At 36.9% G+C, this 25,657-nt stretch overlaps 1 protein-coding gene across 1 annotated transcript in view; it reads right to left on the reverse strand.

Moving 5' to 3' along the window:
- Window positions 1-25,657, reverse strand: part of DMD (dystrophin) — a 1,770,560-nt gene that overhangs the window by 1,440,171 nt on the left and 304,732 nt on the right. Inside the window, exon 15 of the mRNA XM_030807549.1 lies at window positions 23,061-23,236. Within this exon, the coding sequence (XP_030663409.1) occupies window positions 23,061-23,236 (176 nt within the window). The remainder of the gene's footprint in view (window positions 1-23,060; window positions 23,237-25,657) is intronic.

A 25,657-nucleotide genomic window follows, 5' to 3' on the forward strand; every position in this document is an offset into this window, starting at 1 on the left:
GGATATCCGTCATCTTAAATATTTGTCTATGCTAGATACATTCAAATTATTCTCTTCTAGCTACTTTGAAATATACGGTAGTAAAAACATATCTGATTATGTTACCTTCATTCGTAAAACCACTCAAAGACTTTCTCATTTTTCTTAGAATAAAGAAAATTTCAATATGATCCTTTATAATCTGGCCTTCATAGACCTCTCAACTGTATATTCTACTTTGTCTTTTATTCAAGTACTTGTAGAAACAAATTTCCCTTCATATTTCCTAATGTAATTCAGCCCTATTCTTTATTCTTGTTCCTCCTCCAACGGAATAAAATCCTTCACTGACTCTTCCATAAATATTTTGAAAACTTGGTTGTTAGTACAATGCATTTGGGCCACTTTGGTGAAATGTATTTGTCCGACTCAATTATACATCAAATACCCCCGACTCATAAATGTGAGATGGGAATATCCACCAGTCACTTCCAAGTTCACGCTTTAAACTTAATCTCTCTAGTCTCACCCTCTTTTGATTTAGACTATCTCTAGGAAAGATTGCTCACTTCCACTTAGAGGTCCCTGAAACTCAAACGTGCCTCAAGGTACTAGGCTGGCATCGCAGCTGAAACAAATCTGCTAAAAGCCTATGTTGGAGAAAGATTTCTACTAGGCATGGAATTGACATTGCTCTTGTTTGCACACTGTAGGGGCTCAGAAAACGATACCCCAAAATGTGGCACTTTGGCATGCTGAAACTTTGAACTAAAGAACACTGGAAGGCCTCAGAAGCAGCCTCAAAACCAAGGTCTCTCTGACCTTCTCCTCCCCTCCTGTCTTTAACTCCACATTCTTCCCTGACGTGAGTCATAGTAACTAGAATTCTTCTTCTTCAAGGTAGGTCATAGAAACCAAAAACCTTCTCCTCCAAAGCCAATCATAAAAACCAGAATTATAACTCTGTATTTTCCCCACCTTTTTCTCTATTAGCTAGCCATAAAAAATTCTCTGACATACCTTTGTTTGATAGTAGGTCATAAGACCCTCATTCAAGTGGGGTCCTACCCCATGTCTAGGAGGAAGGAATTCTACACAGACAGGCCTGGCTGGTTTTCCCTATTCTATTACTATTAGATCATTCCCATTTTGTCCAATCACATTCCTACATGGCTGTGTACTCTTTATCAAATCTAAGCATAAAAATAGTTTTCATTTGGGTCATTGGGTCTTCATTTTTGAAGGCTCCCATGTCACCAAAAACTTTTATTAGATAAATATCTCATGGTTTTCTATGGTTAACCTATCTTTTGTTATAGGAATGTCTGCTAAGACCTGTATAAGGAGGAAGGAAAGGGATCATAGCCTTTCTTCTCCTATAACATGTTGATGTAACTGTTATACCAGCACCTCCAATTCACTGCAGAAAAAAGAAACAAAGTGGTTTGTTTGTTTGTTTTTAGTTTGAAAGTAAATAATTTTCATTCCAAAAGAAATCTTATAACACTTTTAGAGGTGTATTTTCCTGAAAAAGGCAAAATTGTATGTTTCCTTTTAAAACGGTCACGTCTCCCTTTTTTCCCCTTCATAAAGTATATACTAAGTGCTTACTATATGCCAGACATGCTATTAACTCCATAAAGAACAGAGATGAGAATGCATTAGTCCACATTATCAAGTAATTTGGTTTAGTGAAGCATTTGCTGGACAAGATAAAAATGGTTTAGACACAGAACTGGGGCTCAGCTCACACTGGTCTTTTTAAGAAGATAATAAAAAAACACCTTCTCTGTACATTAGGATTAAATCAGCTTCTAGCCTAGAGGCTCTGCCAAGTATATTGGTTATCTACATACAATGAAGGCTTTGTGGAGTCAGCACCATGGTAACTGTCTGTTTGCTTCTCTGTCTGTGAAGATTTTAAGGGAGGCCTGGACACCAGTTGGCACGTAGTTCTGATCATTCAAATCAATTCAAACAACAGGATGTGAAATTCTACAGAAAGGTCTTTCCTCATTCAATTTTTTGTCTGACTTTATAAATTTGGAAAGGGGTTGCATACAGTGCGTGAACTTCCCTTTTATACAAAGATCATACGGAGAGTGATTACACTCGTTTTTTGATTTGCAGATTTTAAAAAAGGCAATTTCAAATTTTGCTAGGACAGTGGTGAGGAGAGTATTTTGACTAAGGAAAATAACCTATTCATAAGCACAGAGGTTAATATGTTACACTTCCTTTCTGAAATGGAACAAAGAAACATATTAATGAGTTTGGACTCTTCTCAACTGTTGGAGTTCTTCCCTTTCTTTTCTATCATTATTGTGATATCTTGATTTCATGGGAAATAGGTGGAAACTGAACCCAATTCTTAACGTGATTCAAGCTCTGAGCTATTCCTAACCTAATCTTAATATTTACATTTATTTTATGTTGCTTCCATTTGGACTTCTTCCTTCAAACATCTCTGATTTCCTTGCTAAAACTCCTTTGGTCCACACATAATGTGCAGTCAGCCTACACTCCAATACTTAACATGTACCACCATCTCTTAGGAGTTAACTGTCAGCTACTAGCATTGTTTTCTCTCCAATATTCTGCCAGTGGATAGCCTCATCACTTTGTGCCAGCAATGAGGATGGAACGGTGAAGAGGAAGCAGAGGCAGGGTTTCAAAGGCCTCCCATGTACTCTCCCTGAGTGCCAGTGGCCTACATCCAACGCTTAGGTTCAGTGACATTTTAAATGCACAATGAACAGTCTCCTTCCTGGATCCTACTCAGTCCCTGGCTTCCAAGAAGCAATTGCACGTTTATTTTATTCCTTATCAATTTAGCAACTATCGCTTCATCACTTTTTGTGGTTTGTCCAGTAGTTTTCATGTATTTCACTGCTACTAGATATTCCTCAGATATCTTTGCCGAGATGCATGGCAAATGAACAGACACCTCTGATTTAAATGTCTTCATGCTTACAAATTGGGTGCTATCTACTCTTCCCAGTGCTTTGCAGATGGCATTTTCTATCATACTTTCCACTACGTGAGCCTGGGCATTTAATTATGAACGAAATATATCATTCAGATGTAACTCAGTTACCTTCTTTAAAACCCTCAAGGAAAACACTGAACACTTCTTTTCAATGCCATATTCAATGTTGGATTCTGTACACGTATTTTTGCTTCTTTATAAAATTACTCGTTTCTAATAATTCTTTTTTCTCACTTTAACAACTCACATAAAACCATTGTTAATGAACTTATGTATCATAAGTTGCTCATAATGGGCCCCTACACCTTTGGAATCAGTCCACTAATATATTCCTTAGTCTTTACTTTCCTCACATACTTAACTCTGCACTTAATGTACTTCCGTATGTTATCACAGACTCTATCCCTTAAATGCAGTATAACTTTACCTAGCTTAAAATCTCCTTTAGCTAATAAAAAAATAACTTCTCATTCTCTGTTCACAAAATGATTATTTCTGCAATTAGTGATGAATATTCTGTCCTCTATTCTTCAAGTATATCTTTTTTTTTTTTTTTTTTTGAGACGGAGTCTCGCTCTGTCGCCCAGGCTGGAGTGCAGTGGCGTGACCTCGGCTCACTGCAAACTCCACCTCCCGGGTTCACGCCATTCTCCTGCCTCAGCCTCCCGAGTAGCTGGGACTACAGGCGCCCGCCACCACGCCCGGCTAATTTTTTGTATTTTTAGTAGAGACGGGGTTTCACCATGGTCTCGATCTCTTGACCTCGTGATCCGCCCGGCTCGGCCTCCCAAAGTGCTGGGATTACAAGCATGAGCCACCGCGCCCGGCCTCTTCAAGTATATCTTAAAACCTCAATTTGTTATTATTTATGATTAACAGTGAAGCGACAATTTTTTTCTCCTTTACAAATATACTCATCAGAAACCCCTGAAGTTAAAACTTGTAAAGTCCCATCGTACAGGGCAAGTAAGTCTTTCATTTTTTTTTTCTTTGCAAAAGTGTATTACTAAACCATGATAGTTTCTCAAAAAGACCTTCCATTTTTTGGAAGTTTAAAAATATCAAAAGCCTGGGGCATATATACCAAATATTCAGTGAGTGACAATTTTTCTCAGTGTTATATTGTACAAATAGACTCAACCTCATCCAGTTGAATTTCCCATAAAAACGATGTAAATTAGGTTAATTACATCCCCTATGGTAAATACTAGGGAATACCTGTGTATATAAATGTTTAAAATAAATTTAAAGGCATAAACACATAAAAACATCTCAAAGAACTAGAGAAATGTTTGTCATTTAAGAAGTTGTCAATTTTCAATTATCAATAGTAAAACATTACATGGGATTAGTGCTATATAACTGTGCTAATTACGTCAGAAGAGCCTCCTGATGGGCAGTGAGTTCTGTTAATTTTCTTTACAGTGACTGCCACATAACCTATTAAACTAAGATGACACATTTACATAAATTTTAATTCAGTCACTTTCAATATGCCAGTTGGAACTCATCATTCCCAAATGTGTAAACTTTGAAAGTGGAAGTCCTCCAAGCTCCCAGACTTAACTAATTTGGTTAATGAATTAGGTTTATGAATGGCCATTTCACATATTTAAACATCTTAGCATGTAGAATTTCATAAAAACTTATGAGCCTCATCCTTAGAAACCTGAAAGTAAAATGCTGATGCCTGTGAAATATGTTAACCATTGCAGGGTCCCAGGGCACTAGGCCTAGACTGCATAATTTATCAAACCAGTTCTTAATGAACATTTTAATTAGCTAGGAAGCAAGTTTTAATATTAATAGGAACAAAACTATAATTATTTTTTGTTGGTATTAAGGAAGAAATAATTTTGGAGGTAAGATTTTCCAACTTTGCTGTATTTTTAAAAATCACCTTTCTTCTTCAGAGTTTTTGAAAGTGAGAAGATATTTTAATTCCATATTACCATATAGGCACTCTCCTGACCCTAAATCCCCAACCACTTGACGATGAACTACTATTCATCTTCCAAGGCTCAGTTAAAGATACACATCATCTCTGAAGGTTTTCTTGATCAACCTCTCTATACTCTTCCCCATTTCAACTTTCCTTCTGGGAAAACTAGTCCCTCTCTGCTTGTTTCCACATGGCATTTGCTTTAAAAAAAAAAAATCGAGTAATAGAATACAAATTAAATTTGCATCAAATAGGTCTTATAAAAATATCAAATGAAATTCAGTATAAATCCTATTAGTTCTAAAAATATTTTTAGGACTTTGAGATGCATTGACTACATGGTAATTATTATATTTTTGTAATTAAAGAATATTATTAAAGGAAAAATCCTATTTAACCAAAAGAAAACAAGCTAATATTTAGACAAATAGCTCCCTCTCCAAATCAAGATAGTTTGTATACACACACAAAACACATACACATTTGTATAGTGTAAGTGTGTCTCCCTCTGTGGAAGGGGGGAAGATAATAGGGCCACATGATTGTCTTGTATTTTGTAATATGTGTGATACTTGTGTGTTTGTGTGTGTATGTTTAAGTGTGCTTTAAATGTAAAGTAAACGTGCATTTAAAAATGTACTGAGCTGAGGGCCAGGAGTGGCGGCTCATGCCTGTAATTCCAGCACTTTCAGAGGCCGAGGCAGGCGGTTCACTTGAGGTCAGGAGTTCAAGACCAACCTGGCCACCATGACGAAACCCCGTCTCTACTAAAAAATACGAAAATTAGCCAGCTGTGGTGGTGGGCACCTGTAATCCCAGCTACTCGGGAGGCTGAGGTATGAGAATTTCTTGAACCGGGGAGGCAGAAGTTGCAGTGAGGCAAGATTGTGCCACTGCAGTCCAGCCTGGGCAACAGAACGAGACTCAGTCTCAAAAAAGAAAAAAAAAATTATATATATATATAATAAATATATAGTGTGTGCATGTGTGTGTATATACACATGTGTATATATACATGTATATATATACATACACACATACACACACTGAACTGAAAATCACGCACCACAGGTTTTAACCCCTAATTTTTATCTTTTTGGTATTTTCTTGGGTAAATTCATTTCTTCTTGCTTTCAATTGTAAAAATTTAAAAGCTGTTATCAAACTGGTCTTGAAGTACAAACATACTGTAAACCAAAAATAAAAGTCTAACTCCCCCTCCAAAGGGACTTCCTCCTCAGCCAGGCTCTTAACATTTAACCTGAAAGACTGCTTAAGGCCAAGAAGGGAAGTGGGGGTCAGACATTCCTCATTATACCTCTCTGTCATTCACATCAACACAGACTTTAAGTCTGATAAGAAGCACTCTACAGCCTCTTCTCTCTGCAGCCTGCTAGCTAAAAGCTTCATCTGCATGATAAAACTTTGGTCTCCACAATGTCTTATCTCAACCCAAACATTCCTTTCTATTGATCCCAGGTCTTTAGACAAACTCAACCAATTGTCAACCAGAAAATGTTTAAATTTACCTAGAGCCTGGAAGCCCCCAACCCCACCCAGTTGTCCTGCCTTTCTGGACCAAACCAATGTATTTCTTTTTATTTTTTAATTTTATTTTTTTTGAGACAGAGTCTCGCTCTGTCGCCCAGGCTGGAGTGCAATGACACGATCTCAGCTCACTGCAACCTCCGCCTCCCAGGTTCACACCATTCTCCTGCCTCAGCCTCCCGAGTATCTGGGACTACAGGCGCCTGCACCACGCCCGGCTAATTTTTTTTTTTTTTCTATTTTTCATATAGACGGGGTTTCACTGTTTTAGCCAGGATGGTCTCGATCTCCTGACCTCGTGATCCGCCCGCCTCAGCCTCCCAAAGTACTGAATTACAGGCGTGAGCCACAGCGCTCGGTCAAACGAATGTATTTCTTAAATATACTTGATTGATGTCTCATGCCTCCCTAAAATGTGTAAAACCAAGCTGCACCCCAACCACCTTGGGGACATGTCGTCAGGACTTCCTGAGGCTGTGTCACGGGCGCGCGACTTCCACCTTGGCAAAAATCAACTTTTTTTTTTTTTTTTTTGAGACAAAGTCTCACTCTATCCAGCTCCAGCTCTGTCGCCCAGGCTGGAGTGCACTGGCACAATCTCACTGCAACCCCCGCCTCCTGGGTTCAAGCAATTCTCGTGCCTCAGCCTCCCGAGTACCTAGGATTAGGCAAAATCAACTTTCTAAATTAACTGAGACCTGTCTCAGATTTTCTGGTCTACAGTACAAATGCTTTATAAAAATTACTTGTAAATATGTTTACTTACCTCTCTAACTAAAAAGGTTTTGACCCAAGATACAAAAACTGAGATCAACTTTGCTTATGTTGTGGCTTTCATATTCCAATTACATTAGTCTATTCATCTAGCAATCAAATGAAATAAAATCTAAAGATGTTATAATTCCCAGTTATAATAAAAAGCCTATAAACTCTTCAGTGGTTTACACAGCACCTGGAACAATGTGACAGATGACAAAGGACTCTGTCTTCAGTTAGTGGAAACTGCTATATTAACATTCCTATCAAAAACCTATTTTTCCTTATATTTGCATGGTCTCAAATGTATTTCTAGTTTTATATGTGTAATTTTAAGCACATCACTCATAAAATAATATGTTTCAGTACAGTAAAATTTAATGATTTCAGATTGCACTGAAATGCATCTTTAAAAGATACTAAAAAATCAATTTCTGTGGCGTTTACCTTGTCCTAAAATATGCCTATTTAACATGGGCCTCAAAAGCTGAATTCTAGTCCAAACACAAAATATTGTCCTTAAAATTGTACATCTTCTTTACTATCAATTATGGCATACCAAATTATATACTTAATATGTTTAAAAATTCTGCTTCTTAAAATACATGCCCTTGCATACAAATTCAACGATTTAAAATTTTAAGCTATTAATGCCAAAAAAATATCTGAGTTATTTGGTATTGATATTCATCTTGGCACCCATAGAATCGTTGATAGCAGTGAAGAGAATAAAACTGCTATAAAATATTGCTTCTCTGCACAAAGTAAAACTTACCTAAAATATTTTGACATCTGGTAGGTAGAAATGATGTTAAAATAATCTTCCTACCTTAATTTGGTATTAAATCTTAATCATTTCAAAATTCATTGGTAATATTTATTTCTAAAGTGTGACATAGTTGAACAGATGTCACATTTATAAGTTTATGTATCTTTGAGAGAAACAACCTTAAAAATTAAAAGGTAAGAAACCCCCACAAATTCTAAAATGTCAGATACTGCTACATTAGAGGAATTAGTTATAAAACCAAGGAGTGTGAAAACACGTGGGCAAAAACTGCATGACCCAGAGGGTGGGAAATAAAATGCTGCTAAGCCACAGATGCCTAAAGCCTATTTTTCATTTTCAATAAATTGAAAGTCCCTTTGAAACACACTTCTGTGCAAGAAAATCACCGTAACACAGGTTAATAGAAATATTCTCTTAAATGATAGATGAAATCTTGTCAGAGTAATAAATCTCTGAGCATACAATATAATATACTCAAGCTGAAAATCCTGAGTCATATATTTTAAAATTAAATGTAAAGTTTATTTAAAATGATGAAACCCAAAAGCTGCCCAGGTCCTTGTGAGAAATAAATGTGGGTCACTAGGGGGCGCACATTCCCTTTCACAGCTTGTCTTCAATTTGGCTTCTCTCGTTTTCTTATCTACATAATGATAATATGGTGACAAATGGAATTTTCACGGAAGTTTTACTTACACAGAAATATAAAATGTCCAAAGATATAGACAAAATGGTGTACAAATAATATGTTAGTAAGACACTCTCAGATGCACTGTTAAAATGCCTTCAGCCATTTTGAGGCACACACAAAAGTACCTTGAAGCCATAATACATCGAATCCCTTGAGAAACTATGTCCACAGTTTGGAGAGTCATGCTTAGTTCAAATAATTTGGTAAAATTTTCTGGATTATGTACCAAGTAGTTTTCTTTCCCAACTTCATTGATTTTAACTAATTTTTGAATGTTTAATTAAATACATGGACACTCGTGCTCTATAAACCTGCTTAAAATTATACTCCTTTATCACCTAAAGTTTTTTAAAATGCCAAACTTCCATTCAAATTTAAAGTACAGAAAAGAGACATATATCATTTTAAGCATCTTAATCAGGTCACAGGCTTTCAAAAAGAAAACTTAATCTCTCAAGAAACCTTGTACGTTATCCGTAATAGCTTTCATTTTTGTAGATTGATAATGAATAGAAAAGCTGAAGATCTTCATTTAGTTTCAATACACAGTGAAGCACTGACTCAAGACTCAAAAACAGGTCTGTCTGAACCCAAAGATTTCTACCGCACTACATTTTTCTTTGGTTCCAAATGAAAGAGAAACCCATCTTAAAAAAAAAAATAAGGGTAAGTCAATATAGAATTACTGTTCATTGCTACATAGTACAGTAATTTAGTGGTTTTGACTACACTATCTTGGATTATATGAGAATCTGGAGTCTCTAATATCGGGATATTAATTCTGAAAATTTTCATTAAACTATGATCCTTAGTTCTACACTTTGTACCCTAAGGCAATAGAAAATAATTTATTTCCCAATTTATTATTACCTTGGAATTTCCCTTAATTTCGGAAATCCTCAACTTTCTAATCTGATGATACATTTTCTCACATCAGAGAAAATATTAAGCATAGATGAAAAAAGTGACTACTTATATTATATAATGTGGTTAAGACCATGGTGAGCTCCAAAAGTCTTCCACTTGGAAAAAAAAAAAAAAGTTCAATTATATGGAAATTCCACTTATTTTTGATGCTGAAAAAGACATCTAAATTTTAAAGAAATCTTTTCAGTGAAAAAGGTCTCTGTATTTGAAGATAATCAAGTGTTCCCACAGGACACTAGAGTCAATGATACTCCGGAATGTAGAACAAACATAATCTAGAATAAGTGCCGTGCTCATAAACTTTGGCAAATTCTTAAGCAGTCCCAGTCAAGCATTTTATTTCAGCTAAATAATTTGATGAAATCGCCTTTAACTTATTAAAAGATAGCAAGGCGAGGAGTTTCCGAAGGCAGCACCCCGAGCTAGGCTGTCTGGGTTCAAAGCCTAGCTGTGATGCTTCCTGTAAACTATGTGACCATGAGCAAGTCACATGAAATTTCTATGGCACATTGTTATCATTGGCAAAGAGTGGCTATAATAAAACTTAATTCTTAATGCTGTTTTAAGTGTGAAATACATTAATATGTAGCAAAGATTTGATAGAAGCCATATGTATATTAGCTATTGTTGTTATTATCTTCCATGATCCTTTTTTAACTGGCTTTAAGCCCTATGTCATTTCTCACTTTCTCACGTGTGAGAGTAGTCATATTTGTTTTAGTGTCTTGTTAATGACTGATAAAGTAAAAGCCACAATTGGAATAACAAGAATAAAAACTGCAAACACAGCTATAACAAAGACAATGAAACATATAAACAAAAATCAACAGCAAAATAGTCTAATTTTACCCATTAGTGCAGGAATTCCCCAAGTATGTTCTATGGGACAAATATGGTCTGCCATCTAATTTGATAAATAAAATTTTACTGGAATTCAGTCCTGCTCATTCGTTTATACATTGTTTATGGCTGCCTTCTAGCTACAGCAGCAGAGTTGAGGAGTTTTAAAATAAATTTTGTGATTCACAAAGCCTAAAATAATTACTGTCTGGCCCTTTAGAGAAAACTTTTCTGACCCCCTTCCCAGTCTATGAAACAGGGTAAGATGGCCTCTCTCTCCCAGCTCTCAAGTGAGATAAAAATGATATGGTTCACAGTGGCCATATCATATTTGTCTCTCTCAAAAATATGCAATGGCTCCCCATGACCAGAAGGTTAAAGTCTACATTCCTTAACCTTTTATTGAATACCTTTAGTTATTATGAACCCAACCTACCTTTTCCACCTCATTCCTTACTTCTAAACTTCCTTTACTTCACACTTCTGCTGGAGGCAAGCAAGAATACTTAATCCCACGTAAGCTTTGTTCGTATAGAGGCTTTCCCCTGCATTGAATTGTCACTTTCCTCGTCTTGAGCCCAATGCCTCCCTACTCTTAAATTGTCCAGTCAGATGCTAATTTTCCCATGAGTTTTCCATGCCTAACTCTCAGGCAGGAAGTGAACTTTTCTTCCTTACAACTTTTCTAACATTTTAGTAGTACTTCATGACAGTTTATGCTGGGTGCAAGCTTCCTGACGGAAAGCTTAGGTTTACAGTTAAAGTAACTGGAGCGTTTTTACAAACCATAGCAATCCATTACATATTAGTTGAGTGAACAGGAATATTAGCATGAAAACTAATGTTGCTGTCTCTTCTTTCTTGAAATGATGTGGACTCATAATGACTATAGAAGTGTTCAAAGAAACCCACCATGCATTGGATGATGACTTGGACCCTGTGGGAGGCAATTTAAACACTCTCAGTGTGAAAGGTCCTTGAGTTTAAGAGAATTCAACATGCTTGTGGGTCTTTCAACTTTAAATAACTTCCAACCCGGGTTCAGAAAGGATCTAGTGCAATGTGCAAAGCCATTTCAATCTGATGCGTACTTAATGCCCCACTGCCAGCATCATGACCTGTTTCAATCCGTCTACTCTGTTAGTAAGCATCACTATAAACTTTAGTCAAAACAGAAGTAATACTCATTGCTTAAACAAAGCCAGTTTTTAGTCAGCTTGCGCTGCCATAACAAAATACCATAAACTGGGTGGCTTAACCAACAGCCACTTATTTCTCGCAGTTCTATAGGCTAGAATTCCAAAATTAAGGTACCAGCAGGGTCAGTTCCTGGTGACAGGCTTCTTCCTGGCTTGTAGACAGCCTCTGGTATAGTTTGGATATTCGTCCCTTCCCAAATCGTATGCTGAATTGTAAACTCCAGTGCTGGAGATGGGGCCTGGTGGGAGGTGTGTGGATCATGGGAGCGGATCCCTCATGGCTTAGTGCTGTCTTTGCGATAGTGAGTTCTCCCGAGATCTGGTCATTTACAAATGTGCGCCACCTCCCCCTGCACTGTCTCACTCTCCTTGTCCCATTCTTCCATGTGATGTGCCTGTTCCCCCCTTCGGGTTCTATCATGATTGGAAGCTTCCTGAGGCCTCCCCAGAAGCAGATGCCACCATGCTTCCTCTACAGCTTGCAGAACTGTGAGCCAATTAAATCAGTTTTCTTGTAAGTTACTCAGTCGCAGGTATTTCTTTATAGCAGTGCAAGAACAGCCTAATACAACCTCCTTCTTGCTGTGTCCTCCCAAGGCAGGGAGAAAGAGCTAGCAAGCTCTTTGTTGTGTCTTCTTTTATAAGGGTCCTAATCTCCTCAAGAGGGCCCTATCTTCATGACCTCATCTAAATCAAATTATCTTCCAAAGTCTCCATTTCCAAATTCCATCGCATTGGAGATTAGGGCTTCAACATAAGAATTTAGGGAGGACACAATTCAGGCCATCTCAGCCTGGCATGATTTTTATATCTCTGTGGTAGCATAATATGTGTTCATTTGTAAAGAGACAGGTTTCTGACCAGAGAAGATTTTACTAAGAATATTCTCAGAAGATGTCAGAATACGAATAATATTTTCTATTATTGCATAAATGTGGTAATGAGAAGATACCATTTCTGAATAATTGGAAACTCAACTTTCTCCTGGGGAAAGGAGGCATTCTTTTTAAATGTAAACATTCTTCAAGACAAACCCATGTAATATAATTTCCACAGTACGAGGGCAAACAGGGAAGGCCATATAAATTCCATTTCAGGGGTGAAGAAATAGATTCTTGGGGAGATTAAGTGACTTAAGTCACATAGTTTATGAGTAGAAGATGCAAGCCCAGAACCCATCTGTGCAGTAATATGCCCATCTGCTCTCAGATCTATTCCCCACTTTTCTTCTGTCCTTTCTGTATCAGAGGGATATACATTTCCCAACACTACTTGCCCTCCTAATTATTCATTTGGAGGCAATGGCAGAATATTGGAAGGTGGGAGGAAGAGCAAAACCAAGGTCTTTTTTCTTCTGCAACTACCTTGGGTGACATTTCTAGAGCAGCTGTATCTCTACTGTGGCTTCGGTTTTCCCTGGACAGCTAGCTCCCTCTTCAACAATCCAATTTTCTGCCTGGCAGTCCTAACTTTAGTTTAATCTCTGTCAGAAAGCCCCAGCTTCTGAGCTCGGGTAATAATACTTTTTCTGTATTGTTTCTCCAGCTCTAGGGATATCAGCAGCATCCTTACATTGCTAGTGCTTTGAGTTGCCGCTCCATCCCCTGCACTGCGTGTCTCAGTTTTCTACTACCTGCTTAGCCAATTCCTTGTATTACGTTTCCTCTCTTTAAATCACAGTGATTTTGTTTTTCTGACAAGACTTGCACAAAACCTGGAAAATCCCTTGTCAACATCCAATAAGTATTTCTTCAATACCTACTATGAGCTGATTTCTGGTTTATACATTGTAGGTCTAGAGATGACAAGAAATGATTTCTTCCCTCAAGGAGTTTACTGGACACACAGGCATGCAAAAATAAAGTCGTTACAATACAATTTGGCAAGTGTTTTAATGGAAGTGTTAAAAAGGCTGAGAAGTGGCCGGGCACTGTGGCTCATGCCTCTAATCCCAGTACTTTGGGAGGCCGCGGCAGTCGGATCATGAGGTCAAGAGATCGAGCCCATCCTGGCCAACACGGTGAAACTCCATGTGTATTAAAAATACAAAAATTAGCTGGGCGTGGTGGCGCTTGCCTATAGTGCCAGCTACTTGGGAGCCTGAGGCAGGACAATCGATTGAACCCACAAGGCAGAGGATGCAGTAAGCCGAGATCGCGTCACTGCACTCCAGCCTGGCAACGGAGCGAGACTCCGTCTCAAAAAAAAAAAAAAAAAAAAAAAACCACAAATGGCTGAGAACTGCCTCTGAGAGGTTAGGTAACCAGAAAGACAAGGTGGTTAGTAGCACGGTGGCAGGTAACATGGGGATGGGAAAAAGAAAGGTATCTAAAGAGAATCTTAGGTAGAGAAAACAAAGAAACAGAAGCTTAAGAAAGCACAGAGCATTTGGAGATCAAAGAGTGGTTAATTTAAGCTAAAGCATAGGGCAGTGTGGATCACAATACAGTCTGTAACAGACAGTGAACTGATTGCTATTAGTCTGTAAGAAAAGAATTTTCACCAGAATATAAATCAACTGAGTCACTAAACAAACGATTTCATCTTATTTGCTTTTAATTGCCAAACTTTCTTGACAAAGGAAGCAGTACATTGATTTATATTCTTGCTCAAGCCTCTTATCTCAATTGTGGACTGGTAATAAAAAGTTTGCAGATTATTTTGAGTAGCACTGGTTATTTTTTTAAAAAAGGAGCAGAGGAGAAGGGAGTGAAGCTGGAGAGGTAGGCAGCTAAAGATCACAAAAGAATTTCTATGCCATGCATTTCAAGATTTATGGGCAGGGGAATGATCTAATTAAAACTGCATTTTAAGATATCCCTCGGGAAGCTGTGAAGAGCATGGATAAGAGAGGTGAGATCAGAGGCAGAGAAATCAGTTAAAAATTACATACAGAAAAACTTCAGCTTTAACTAGGGTGAAGGCAGCAAGGATGTAGAAAAAAATAACAAACTAAAGAGAATTTAACAGGTACATTTGGAGGGATTTAGTGATGTGGCAGATATCAAGACTACTGTGAATGGCTGCACAGGTTGTTCACTGCACAAGTTCAGGATGTGCAATTCTTAGAGACTATGATGTGATTGACCCTCTCTAGAGTTGTACGATCTAAACTGCAAAACTATATTTGAGATTCCAGCCAGAAATCCAGGAATACATAGCCTAGAAGCATTTGAATTATACAGGTACGAACATCAGGAGAGAGGGAGAGTTAGGAACATCAATTTGTGAATCAAAAATATAGGTGAATGATAAAGATTATAAATGATATTTCTCCAAAAAATAAAGCATCATAAGAAGAAAATAAAATCGCAATTTGAGTCTTATGGAGACTGACATTAAAGGGCAGGAATAGAAGACTGGAAAGATATACTCTGAAAGAAAACAGGAGAAAACAATGTCCCAGAAACTGCAGGAGAGAAAAATTTCAAGAAGGGACTAATCATTTCTGTCAAGCACAAGACAAAGGTCAAAAAGGGAAAAGAACTGAAGAGTGACCTTTGGAGCTGGCAATTAAGGACCTCTCTGGCGACCTTGCTGAGAGCAGTTTCAGTGCTTGATGTAGAGTATGAGAGGGTAAAGGAAAGAATCAGGAGTACGTAAGGGAATAGAGATAGTTCAGGTCTTCTGATTAAAAACTGACTTTTATTTGCACTCAACTATGCTTCTCCTTTTAGATGAATAAGTATGAGTACCATTTTCTTCACTCAAAGAACAAACAAAACTATATGTCACAGCTCTGGGAATGTGATCCTGTCTTCTTCCCTGTTGATATTCTTTTACGCCTTGCATTCTGGAAGAATACATTTTCACATAGCTGCTGTAGCCAGACATCCAAAGATGCATGTAGTATTTCGTAGGACCAGTTCTCATTATAGTGCATTTCTATTCACAGCTTGAATTGAGCATCTACTACACAGAAGACTCCACACAGGTAAGGAACAAGAAATGGATCCTGGCCCAGGGAAGCTTTAATTCTAGCGGATGAAACAAGCACATGGATAGATCATTTCATCATAAAGCAGTAAGGTGTCACAAGATGCAACAGTACCATCCCTTAAACTACCCAGGAATACACGGCCCGTCAGGCCTCTGAGCCCTAACTAAGCCATCATATCCTCTGTGACCTGCACCTATATGTCCAGATGGCCTGAAGCAACTGAAGAATCACAAAAGAAGTGAAAATGGCTGGTTCCTGCCTTAACTGATGACATTCCACCATTGTGATTTGTTTCTGTCCCACCTTAACTGAGCAATTAACCTCGTGAAATTCCTTCTCCTGGCTCAAAACCTCCCCCACTGAGCACCTTGTGACCCCCGGCCCTGCCCACAAGAGAAAAATCCCCTTCGACTGTAATTTTCCACTACCCATCCAAATCCTATAAAACGGCCCCACCCCTATCTCCCTTCGCTGACTCTCTTTTCAGACTCAGCCCACCTGCACCCAGGTGAAATAAACAGCCTTGTTGCTCACACAAAGCCTGTTTGGTGGTCTCTTCACACGGACATGCGTGAAAGCCCCTTTATGGGGGCTGGCATAAGGAAAGAGAATCAGGGGTCAGACTGTAACTGCCAAGACACTCCAGTGAACTGATTTCCAAAATGTCAGCCCTAAATCAGTAGAATAGGATCACGTTGACCTTGTTAGAAATTACAATTCTTGGGCACCACTCCACGCCTATTAGAATTAGAAACTCTGAGCTGGGCATGGTGGCTCACGCCTGTAATCCCAGCACTTTGGGAGGCCGAGGCGGGCGGATCACCTGAGGTCGGGAGTTCGAGACCAGCCTGACCAACATGGAGAAACCCTGTCTCTACTAAAAATACAAAATTAGCCAGGCGTAGTGGCGCATGCCTATAATCCCAGCTACTGGGGAGGCTCAGGCAGCAGAATCGATTGAGCCTGGGAGGCGGAGGTTGCAGTGAGCCGAGATCGTGCCATTGCACTCCAGCCTGGGCAACGAGAGTGAAACTCCATCTCAAAAAATATATAATAATAATTAGAAACTCTGGTGACTCCGATGCATGCTGAAGGATGAGAACCATTGTTGTCATGCAACTGCGAGGGTTCTCAAATTTTAGGCTGTATCAGTATCACCCAGAGTGCTTATAAAATATTTCTGGGCCCACCAGCAGAGTTTCTGATTCAGCAGGTTTGGGAAGGGCGCTCCAAATCTGCATTTCAAAGAAGGTCCCAGGTGATGATACTGTTTCATGCACTGCAGTTTGAATATTACTGTTCTAAGTATTCTCTGATCCCATAGCATCCTCTAGAATTCACATTACTATATTCTTCAAAACACTGTTATTGATTTATTCTTGATGCATAAGGCAACATAATCTCAAGAACATTTAATAGATGGTTATCTTTTTGAGGATGAGAAGATGGTATGCAAGGTTTCTATTTCTTTTTTTTTTTTAACCAAAAATAGTGTCTAAAGTGAAATTTAAATTTATGACCAAGGTCATTTTCCTTTAATACGTAAAAAGAAACATGACATTACAACTATAACACTAGAACGGATTTAGGAGACTCAGCACTAGTCCTTATTTTGCAACTGAAAGCAAGTTATTTAACCTTTCTGGACCTCAATTAACCTGTAACCATGCACAAGTCTAGTCTCCTTAGGGAAAAAAGAAGCAAATCATCTAAAATGTTTTCTTTCTATGGGCTGCGCCAATGGGCAAAGTGTCATTACTGAGTTCAACATCCCAGATAGTTTAGGATCAATTTACCATATAGAACATAAAAAAAAAAAAATTCACGGACACATTAATCATCTAATTAGGTCCTTCAAATAAATTGGTATATTGTGCCATACAACTTTCAGATTTTAATTTAGAAACAAAAGTTATAATCAATATCTAAAACAAAAATGTTTCAGGCATGATTCTCATAAAACTGCAGAGTGGTCTTATCTGTTACCTATTTTCTTTCCAAACATGTGACACAATTTAACTTCATCTGGACGGCAGCCATAAAAAGAAAATCAAACAAACAAAAAACAGAAACAAACTGAAAAGAAGAATATATAATAATAATTCAGGTATGTAGATCAGCCAATTTATCCTTCCATTTAGTTAGGATGCAGGAAATAGCCAGAGAAAGCAAGCTTACATTCTGTCTGCTTACCCTGGAGGGAAAAAAACAGACCAGGTGAATTGAGGCATTTCAAAATGCCTTTACATTATCCTAGAGGACAAAGATATTCATTTATGAACACTTTACTTGGGGGAAATTATCTTTATTAAGATGGCATTTACTTAAAAACAATTTGCGATTCATTTTGCCTGGTTGCTACAAAAGTATAAATTAAAGCTTTTTTGAAAAATCCCTTAAAATAACTGCTACATGATTGGGAACTAATCTCCTGGATAAATACCAATTAACTAGATAATAGACCTAGTTTTAACCTAGGATGAGTTCCATGCTCTGATAATTACCTACATATAAAGTAATATCACTGAATTGCAGAAATAATTTGCTATTAGAAGTAATTATCTTGTGACCCAAGATCATCAGACACTTTTGGAAATCTCAATGTAAAGAAAAAAACTGATGCAATAAATACAACATATGTAGAAACTGTATAATTATTTAGGAATCAACTAAATGTACCTTAGATAGTTAAGAAACTATGTGGTAGAAAGCTGAATTTTAAATCCCTTAATTGTTTTGGGTAAATAAGGATACCCTAATGGGTAAAACTGGAATTATTAAAGATCATCAGAATGGTCACATGTTTATTATTAAGAACAATTCCAGGAAGAGCTAGGTAGAATTTTTAAATGATATTGGAATGTCAAATTTTAGTTACTGCAATTATTTGAATTATATGCCATTCACTCTCTCAACAAACATTTACTGGTTACTTATTGTATCCACAGTATTTACTACAATGGAATCTAAGTAAAATATAAAGAAGTGTAATAATAGGCTGCCTTCGTTGTGACTGGCAATGAGAAATTTTATGTGAGTGGCATGAAGGCATACAACAAAATGATTGTAATGTAATTTACTGGCTGAAGTGGAATAATAATTATTGGGAAGGTAGACATAAAATTAGTGGAGAATGAGAATAATTCTGAATGCCATAGGAAGCACTTGGGTTTGATTTTGGAGGCATCTGGCGTTATGGGAATTCGCATGTCTGGAGAGACAGCAAAAAGCATCATTTTAGATATATTCATTTTAGGTAAATCGATTAGAAAGGAGGGCAGTTCTCTCCACAGTGAGGTATATGGCTCAGGTTATGGACTTGGCAATTCAAATGATCATAAAATGACTGAAATGATGGCACCTGCCCAATAATACAATCTAATTATAATAAATAAGGAGAAGAAAGTAAAAGAAAGATTCACAGAACTGGAGATGTCAGGTGGTAAATTCTGTTTTGAAGAGGAAAACAGGAAGGTAATTTTATATTTGTTAGGTTTGAGATAATGTTTATTATGGAATTTTTCCCTGTCAATGATATATGACTACCGTCTCCATCACTACCTGCGCCATCATCATCATCAACTCTACTATCTTTACCTTTCCACCATCACTTCTACCCCTCCTACCCATCACAATCTTTCTCCATCTTCATCATCTTTATGGTCTCCAACACCAAACAAGAATCATAACCATTGCATTTATTGAATGTTTACCACCTTAAAGGCAATGTATTAAATGCTTCTTATTTAATCCTCATGACTGGTGTTTTATAAAGTGAGAATACTGGAATCTGAGGCACAGATAACAAGTCATTTGCCTGCACTCATAAGCTGGTAATTAAAACGGGCAGGCTTCACAAATACCACAGGTTCTCACCTATAAGTGGGAGCTAAACATTGAGTACACATGGACACAAAGAAGGGAATAATAGACGCTGAGGCCCATTTGAGAGTGGAAGGTGGGAGGCAGGTGAGGATGAAAAAACTACCTATCAGATATTATGCTGATTACCTGAGAGACAAAATTATCTGTACACCAAACAGCCACAACACGCAATTTACCCATGTAACAAACCTGCACATTTACCCCTTGAACCTAAAATAAAAGCTGAGGAAAAAAAAAAAAAAGGCAGCATTCAAACCTGAGTAGTTCTGATTCCAAAAGCAATGGTTTTTTCAATATTTGCTACTTCTCTAGAAACATAGGCAATGAATTATAACTAAAATATGTGTGCAATGTATAAGTAGGTATGGTTAATTGGAAGGAACAAATGTTTGCATTTGATAAAAATGAACATTGAGGCAGTGGCTGGATGCACAAGCAGAAATAGCTTTAGAGATATAAAGCTTTAATTTGAGGGAGAGTGTCACATCTGGAGCTACATGACTTGGGAGTCACTCACTTAGAGCCAGGCTCGAATCAATGAGAGGAGACAATCAAGATAAAGACAATGAGAGGAGACAATCCAGATAAAGAAGTCGAAAGGCCAGGCATGGTGGCTCACGCCTGTAATCCCAGCACTTTGAGAGGCTGAAGTGGGTGGATCACGAGGTCAGGAGCTCAAGACCAGCCTCGCCAAGATGGTGAAACCCTGTCTCTACTAAAAAATACAAAAAAATTAGCCAGATGTGGTGGCGGGCGCCTGTAATTCCAGCTACTCGGGAGGCTGAGGCAGAGAATTGCTTGAACCCAGGAGGTGGAGGTTGCAGTAAGCTGAGATAGCGCCACTGCACTCCAGCCTGGGTGACAGAGCAAGACACTGTCTCAAAAATAAAGAAGTCAGAAACGCAAAGAGATGGATCTGTGTGATACTCCCATAGGAATAAGGCAGAAGGAATAAAACAAGTCAGGTAAAGAGTCTTGGGTGACAAATGGTAGTGTGTCACAGAAGCTGGAAGAGGACATCATTTAAATAAAACACAATTCAACAGATAGTCAAGACCTCAATATTCAGTGAAATATTAGTGGGCTTCAGATGATACAAAAACGGGGCACTAGCTAATATAAAGCTTATGGTTATATTTTCATGATGCCTCTTTAATCATTATACTACTTTAACAAGATTCCACCCTGTAGACAATTATCAATTAATGAATTTGTTCCTAAATGTTTGCCTTTTTGCTATCATCGTTCAGCCTAAATTTATCAATCAAGTGTCTTATATAGAGTGTTCAGATAATTTTGCTGTCCAAATCAGGACACACTTGAGAGTGAAAGTTGATACTATATATAATTATGCTGGGACAACAGGTGTAACTGGGATGGCTTCAGGTAAATCAATAGGATTACCTTAGTCATATATCTATGAAAAAGACATTTTACTATACAGTCCAGGTTTTGTAGCTACCTCAGTTCAAATCCTGTCTCAGGTACTCTGTAGCTGTGTATAATTTTATAAAGTAATTATAGCCATACCTATTTTGGGAGGTGATTGGGAAAAATACATGCGATGCCAACAAAGCATTCAATCTACTACTGAGCACATAATAAATCCTCAATTTATGTTAGCTTTTATTTGAAGAAACTTTCTTTATGTGCCCAATGGGACTTCTCATTTAGGCACTTAAAAAAATTGCTGAAAACTTATGACACAAACAAATTTTGGAGACAAGGTATTTCACCACTAGCCACTCTTTCCTGAAAACAAAATTTTTTTTTTTTTTTTTCAACACAATCCATTCTCCAAACAGGAGCCAATAATAAGCTTTTGAAGACAGAGATTGACATGAATCAGCTTGCTTTGTTAATTTCTGTATTAGGGAAGTTCTGAAGACATTAAAAGTGTTAGGCAACTAGGTGTCCCTATTACTCTGTTTGGAGAACTGTTGGAGGGTTGTTGGAATGTTGCAAAGTATCCATAAATCTGTATGTCCACTAAGTGTTGTCTATAAACACATGTTTAATGTGACAACAAACAAGTTAATGTACATCTTACTAGGAATAATAAAAAAAATTCATCAAAAGCTTCATGGATTTGTGCTATTATGCTTTTTTACTCCATCAATTTTTCTTAGACTTTCTGTTACCATCTTGAGTGCTTGGAAGTTCCTGAAAGTTGTTGCCCCAAAAAGAATGCTAATATTCATAGAGTTTCAGAGCCATTTCAATGGAGCAAGGGTCAACAAACTTTTTCTGTGACGGGATAGATAATAAATATTTTAGGCTTTGTGGACTATACAGTTTGTGTTACAACTATTCAAACTCTGCCGTTGTAATGTGAAAGTAATCATAAATGATAAGTAAATGAGTATGGCTCTGTTCCACTAAAACATTATTTATAACACTGAAATTTAAATTTTATATAATTTTGACATGTCATATTATTTTTCTTTTGATTATTTTCAACCATTTGAAAATGTAAAAACACTTCTTGGCTGATGAGCCATACCAAACTGGCAGCATGCTAGATTTGGTTAGCAGGCCTTAGTTTGGTGACCCATGGACTAGCGGATTTGCTTAGCCAAGCTGACACAACCAGGGAGAAAAGTCCCAGTGATTTACTTTGGAATTATCAAAGTAGGTCATAAGTCATTAGTTAATAGAGAAGTACTGAAAGTCCCAAATAATATATTTGAATAATGTTTCTAGATTTATTTTTTTCTTAGAACATCTGATATGGTATTTTTAGATGTGTGTTCTTTTCATACTTCTCTACCCTGGTATACACAAATTCTAATGTCAAGTGTTCCATGAGTTTCTAAACATATGCTGCTTAAAAACATACGGCAGATTTTAATGTTCTTTCTTAATCTTAGAATTACAATAACTGGAATGAAAGGGAAATTGTACCTTTTAAAATAATTGTTATGCCAGCTTTGCACTCATAAAATTGTATTACCATCATTGTAATATATCCACTGATTTACATAATACCTAACTTATCTAAAATGCATAATTCTGAATATTCACAAAAAGATCAGTTAAAAATTCTAACACCTTCAAGATAAGACTTTATAAATATCAAAGAACAGGAAATCTGTTCTGTAATTCCTCCTGATTTAGGATGCGCAGATTCAGACATCATGTTCTCGTAAACTAGCAGGATGGATCTCATCTATGATAGGTGTACTTCTTCATGAAAATGCACTTTCCACTACTGGAAAAAAAAGACATTTAATGCAAAACTAGGGACTCAACAAGCAGGCCCTTTATAAGGGAAAAAAAAAAAAAAAAGAAAGAAACTTTTAGGATTAAAATGCTAACACAGTAGCTTATCACCTATAGTTTCTTCTTTCACTCCAGAAAACACCATTTCCATTAAGCATTTAGTTTCTGTTGCAATAGTGATTTCTTGGGAAAGTTTTAAAATGTACTTCGTAATTTTTCTCACTACATTAACTGACATTACAGGTACCCGAGGCTTCTGGAAATATTGCTGAAGTGAAAACACCACCAACAAAACTGCTGTAAATGAGTTTTCTCCACTTCATTTGCAGATAAAAGCTTAAGATGCTCTCACCTTTTCCTAATTTCAGAATCCACAGTCATCTGCCTCTTCTTTTGGGGAGGTGGTGGCGGAAGTTCCTCTTGAGCATGTTTTACCAGGATTTGTTCCCTTGTGGTCACCATAGTTACTGTTTCCATTACAGTTGTCTGTGTTAGTGATGGCTGAGTGGTGGTGACAGCCTGTGAAATCTGCGAGAAGTATTGAAACAGAGGTCAGACACTGCTCGAAAGACTTCAGTAAAGACTGCTTGGAGTGGAAAAGGAAAATAATGAGAAACTGTTCTTGCTTGTTGGTAGATTGACCTTCAGATCAAAATAGCAACATACTGAAGCCTAATAAAATTGTTTTATCTGACTTAAGTTAGGTTGACTGAAATAGCAAAGGAAAGTAATCTCAACATCGAAAGAAAATTTAGTGCCCCTTCAATATAGTGGTCAAACTGTAGGAAATAAGGGGTGGGGGCAAAGGAGAAAACTGTAGAGTATAATTCATTCTGATAGTTAATTCTACATGCTGTTTAAAATGTTTACATTAATATGAATTTTACTAACATATATCAGTACCAATTCCATTGCCTAGCACATTTAAAATGCTTATTAATAGTTTGTAGAATACATTTTTTGGTTATCATATACATTGATTATTTTCCATTATACATTTTTAAATAAAATAAACTTGGTAATGAACGACTCTTTAATCAAATAAGTGAAATATCTTTTAAAATTACAATAAAAAATTAACATAAAGTACCTATTAGTCCATATATATCTTTATGTTGAATGTTATTCAAATGCTAAAAAACACACTACTCGTTTGATTTAAATTAGTGATTATGTTCAAATATTTGAGTTCCCAAAATTCATCACTGGAGACACTTCTTGGTTTAGAATCTCAATTACCTCCTGTTCATACTTTTGGCAGCGGGCGGGGGGCAACAGTTCATCCATCTTTGGAATAATACATTTTGTGAGCCAAGGCATGAGAGGCCATCACCTCAATATGTTGGCATTACGAGATAGACAAGTCATATAATGGTGAGATAGTCATTCCTTATCATATTCTCCGTCTCACAGAGCTCCTCTCACGATGATTGTAACGTTACCTCTTGGGATGGTAATCATTATCCTTCTGGTAATCCAACTTATTTGTAAGGTCTGTTTCCAAGGAAATCACAAGAGGCCTGCATTGAAACTGCCTTTAGTTACAAGCATAGGAGCAGGGATCTGGCTGGGTCAAGATTCATTTTAGCAATTTTCCTGAATTTGCCAAGAGGTAAGGGAAGGGTTTGTAGTAATCTCCCAGTCCTCATTCAGGAGGACTGATTCCTTTCATGTGAGGAAATGGGAAAAGCCTCAGGATCTTCTTATTTCAGCTTCCAAATTGGCAATGAACAGTGAAGGAATGAAATCTTTTCCATGATGTCTTAAGTAAAAATTGCTTTGACATATATAGCTTAAAAAGGCTACCTTTTGTTGAAGACACATCTTTACATACGTGAGGGCCTGAAGGATTTCCATCTTGGTAGGCTAAAAGGATATGAGAGTTACAGTTTCTACATTTGCCAAGCACAGGTTTTATCTTCTCTAGGATCTCCATAGATTCACTATTTAGAATAAATCACTGAACCTCAAACAACTTTAATTATAATCTATCGACAAGTTATGTCAAGACGAAAGCAGAAAGCAACATAGCTCTAAAAAAAGCTTAAAATAGAAACTCAAACATTGCACCCAACACAAAATGACCATTACGTGATAAAATTAGATTTCTAGTCAAAAAGAAAATGTAGTTTTTAGTAGGATTCCAAGAGCACTTATTTTTTAAATTTGAATATTTTTTAACCATGAGAAAACTTTCTTTGCAAAGAAAATGTAGTTTTTAGTAGGATCCCAAGATAATTTATTTTTTTATTTGAATTTTTTTTAACCATGAGCAAACTTTCTTTGCATACAGTGGTGGCTAGAAGATAATATTTTGCAGATTAAGAAACACCTAATTTTAAACATACAGACCAGAGATTCTCAAAATACGAAGCTAATTTATGCAGTTATATCTAATCTTATAGAACATTTGTGCTACTAAAAATTTGGCTCTTAGTTTCTGTAATATTAATATTTTCTTGATATCTACTTATAAAATTAGATAGATGTGCCCATGGAGGGGACAGGGAAATGACAACATGATATACTGTGAAGCTGCATTTAAAAATATACTAAACCTTATAAGAAAGAAAAATGAATCATTTTTAATAAAAGAGTAGTAAGACATGAGCCTGTAATTGTCCCATATAATAATCACTACTACACTGTAATTGAAAAATACTACTTCATTTCCTTTGGGATGGAGAAATAAGAAAACTGTGCATTCCCCCTGTAAATATAGGGTAGAACCCATTACATATAACAAATTAATAATCACTCTCAAAACCCACTTCATATAATCAGAATAAAAAACAATCAGTCATGTACTAAATTTCCTTATGGCTTCTAGTTATTGACTGTAAACACTTAATTATGTGTTAGAATCATTAGGAAATATAGACAGGAGAGGGACTATGAAGGCCATTTAACATAACCTCCTGATTATTACAGAACTCACTACTCCCTGAA

The sequence above is a fragment of the Nomascus leucogenys genome, chromosome X, assembly GCF_006542625.1.
Source record: "Nomascus leucogenys isolate Asia chromosome X, Asia_NLE_v1, whole genome shotgun sequence".
In the NCBI taxonomy this organism is placed as follows: Eukaryota; Metazoa; Chordata; class Mammalia; order Primates; family Hylobatidae; genus Nomascus; species Nomascus leucogenys.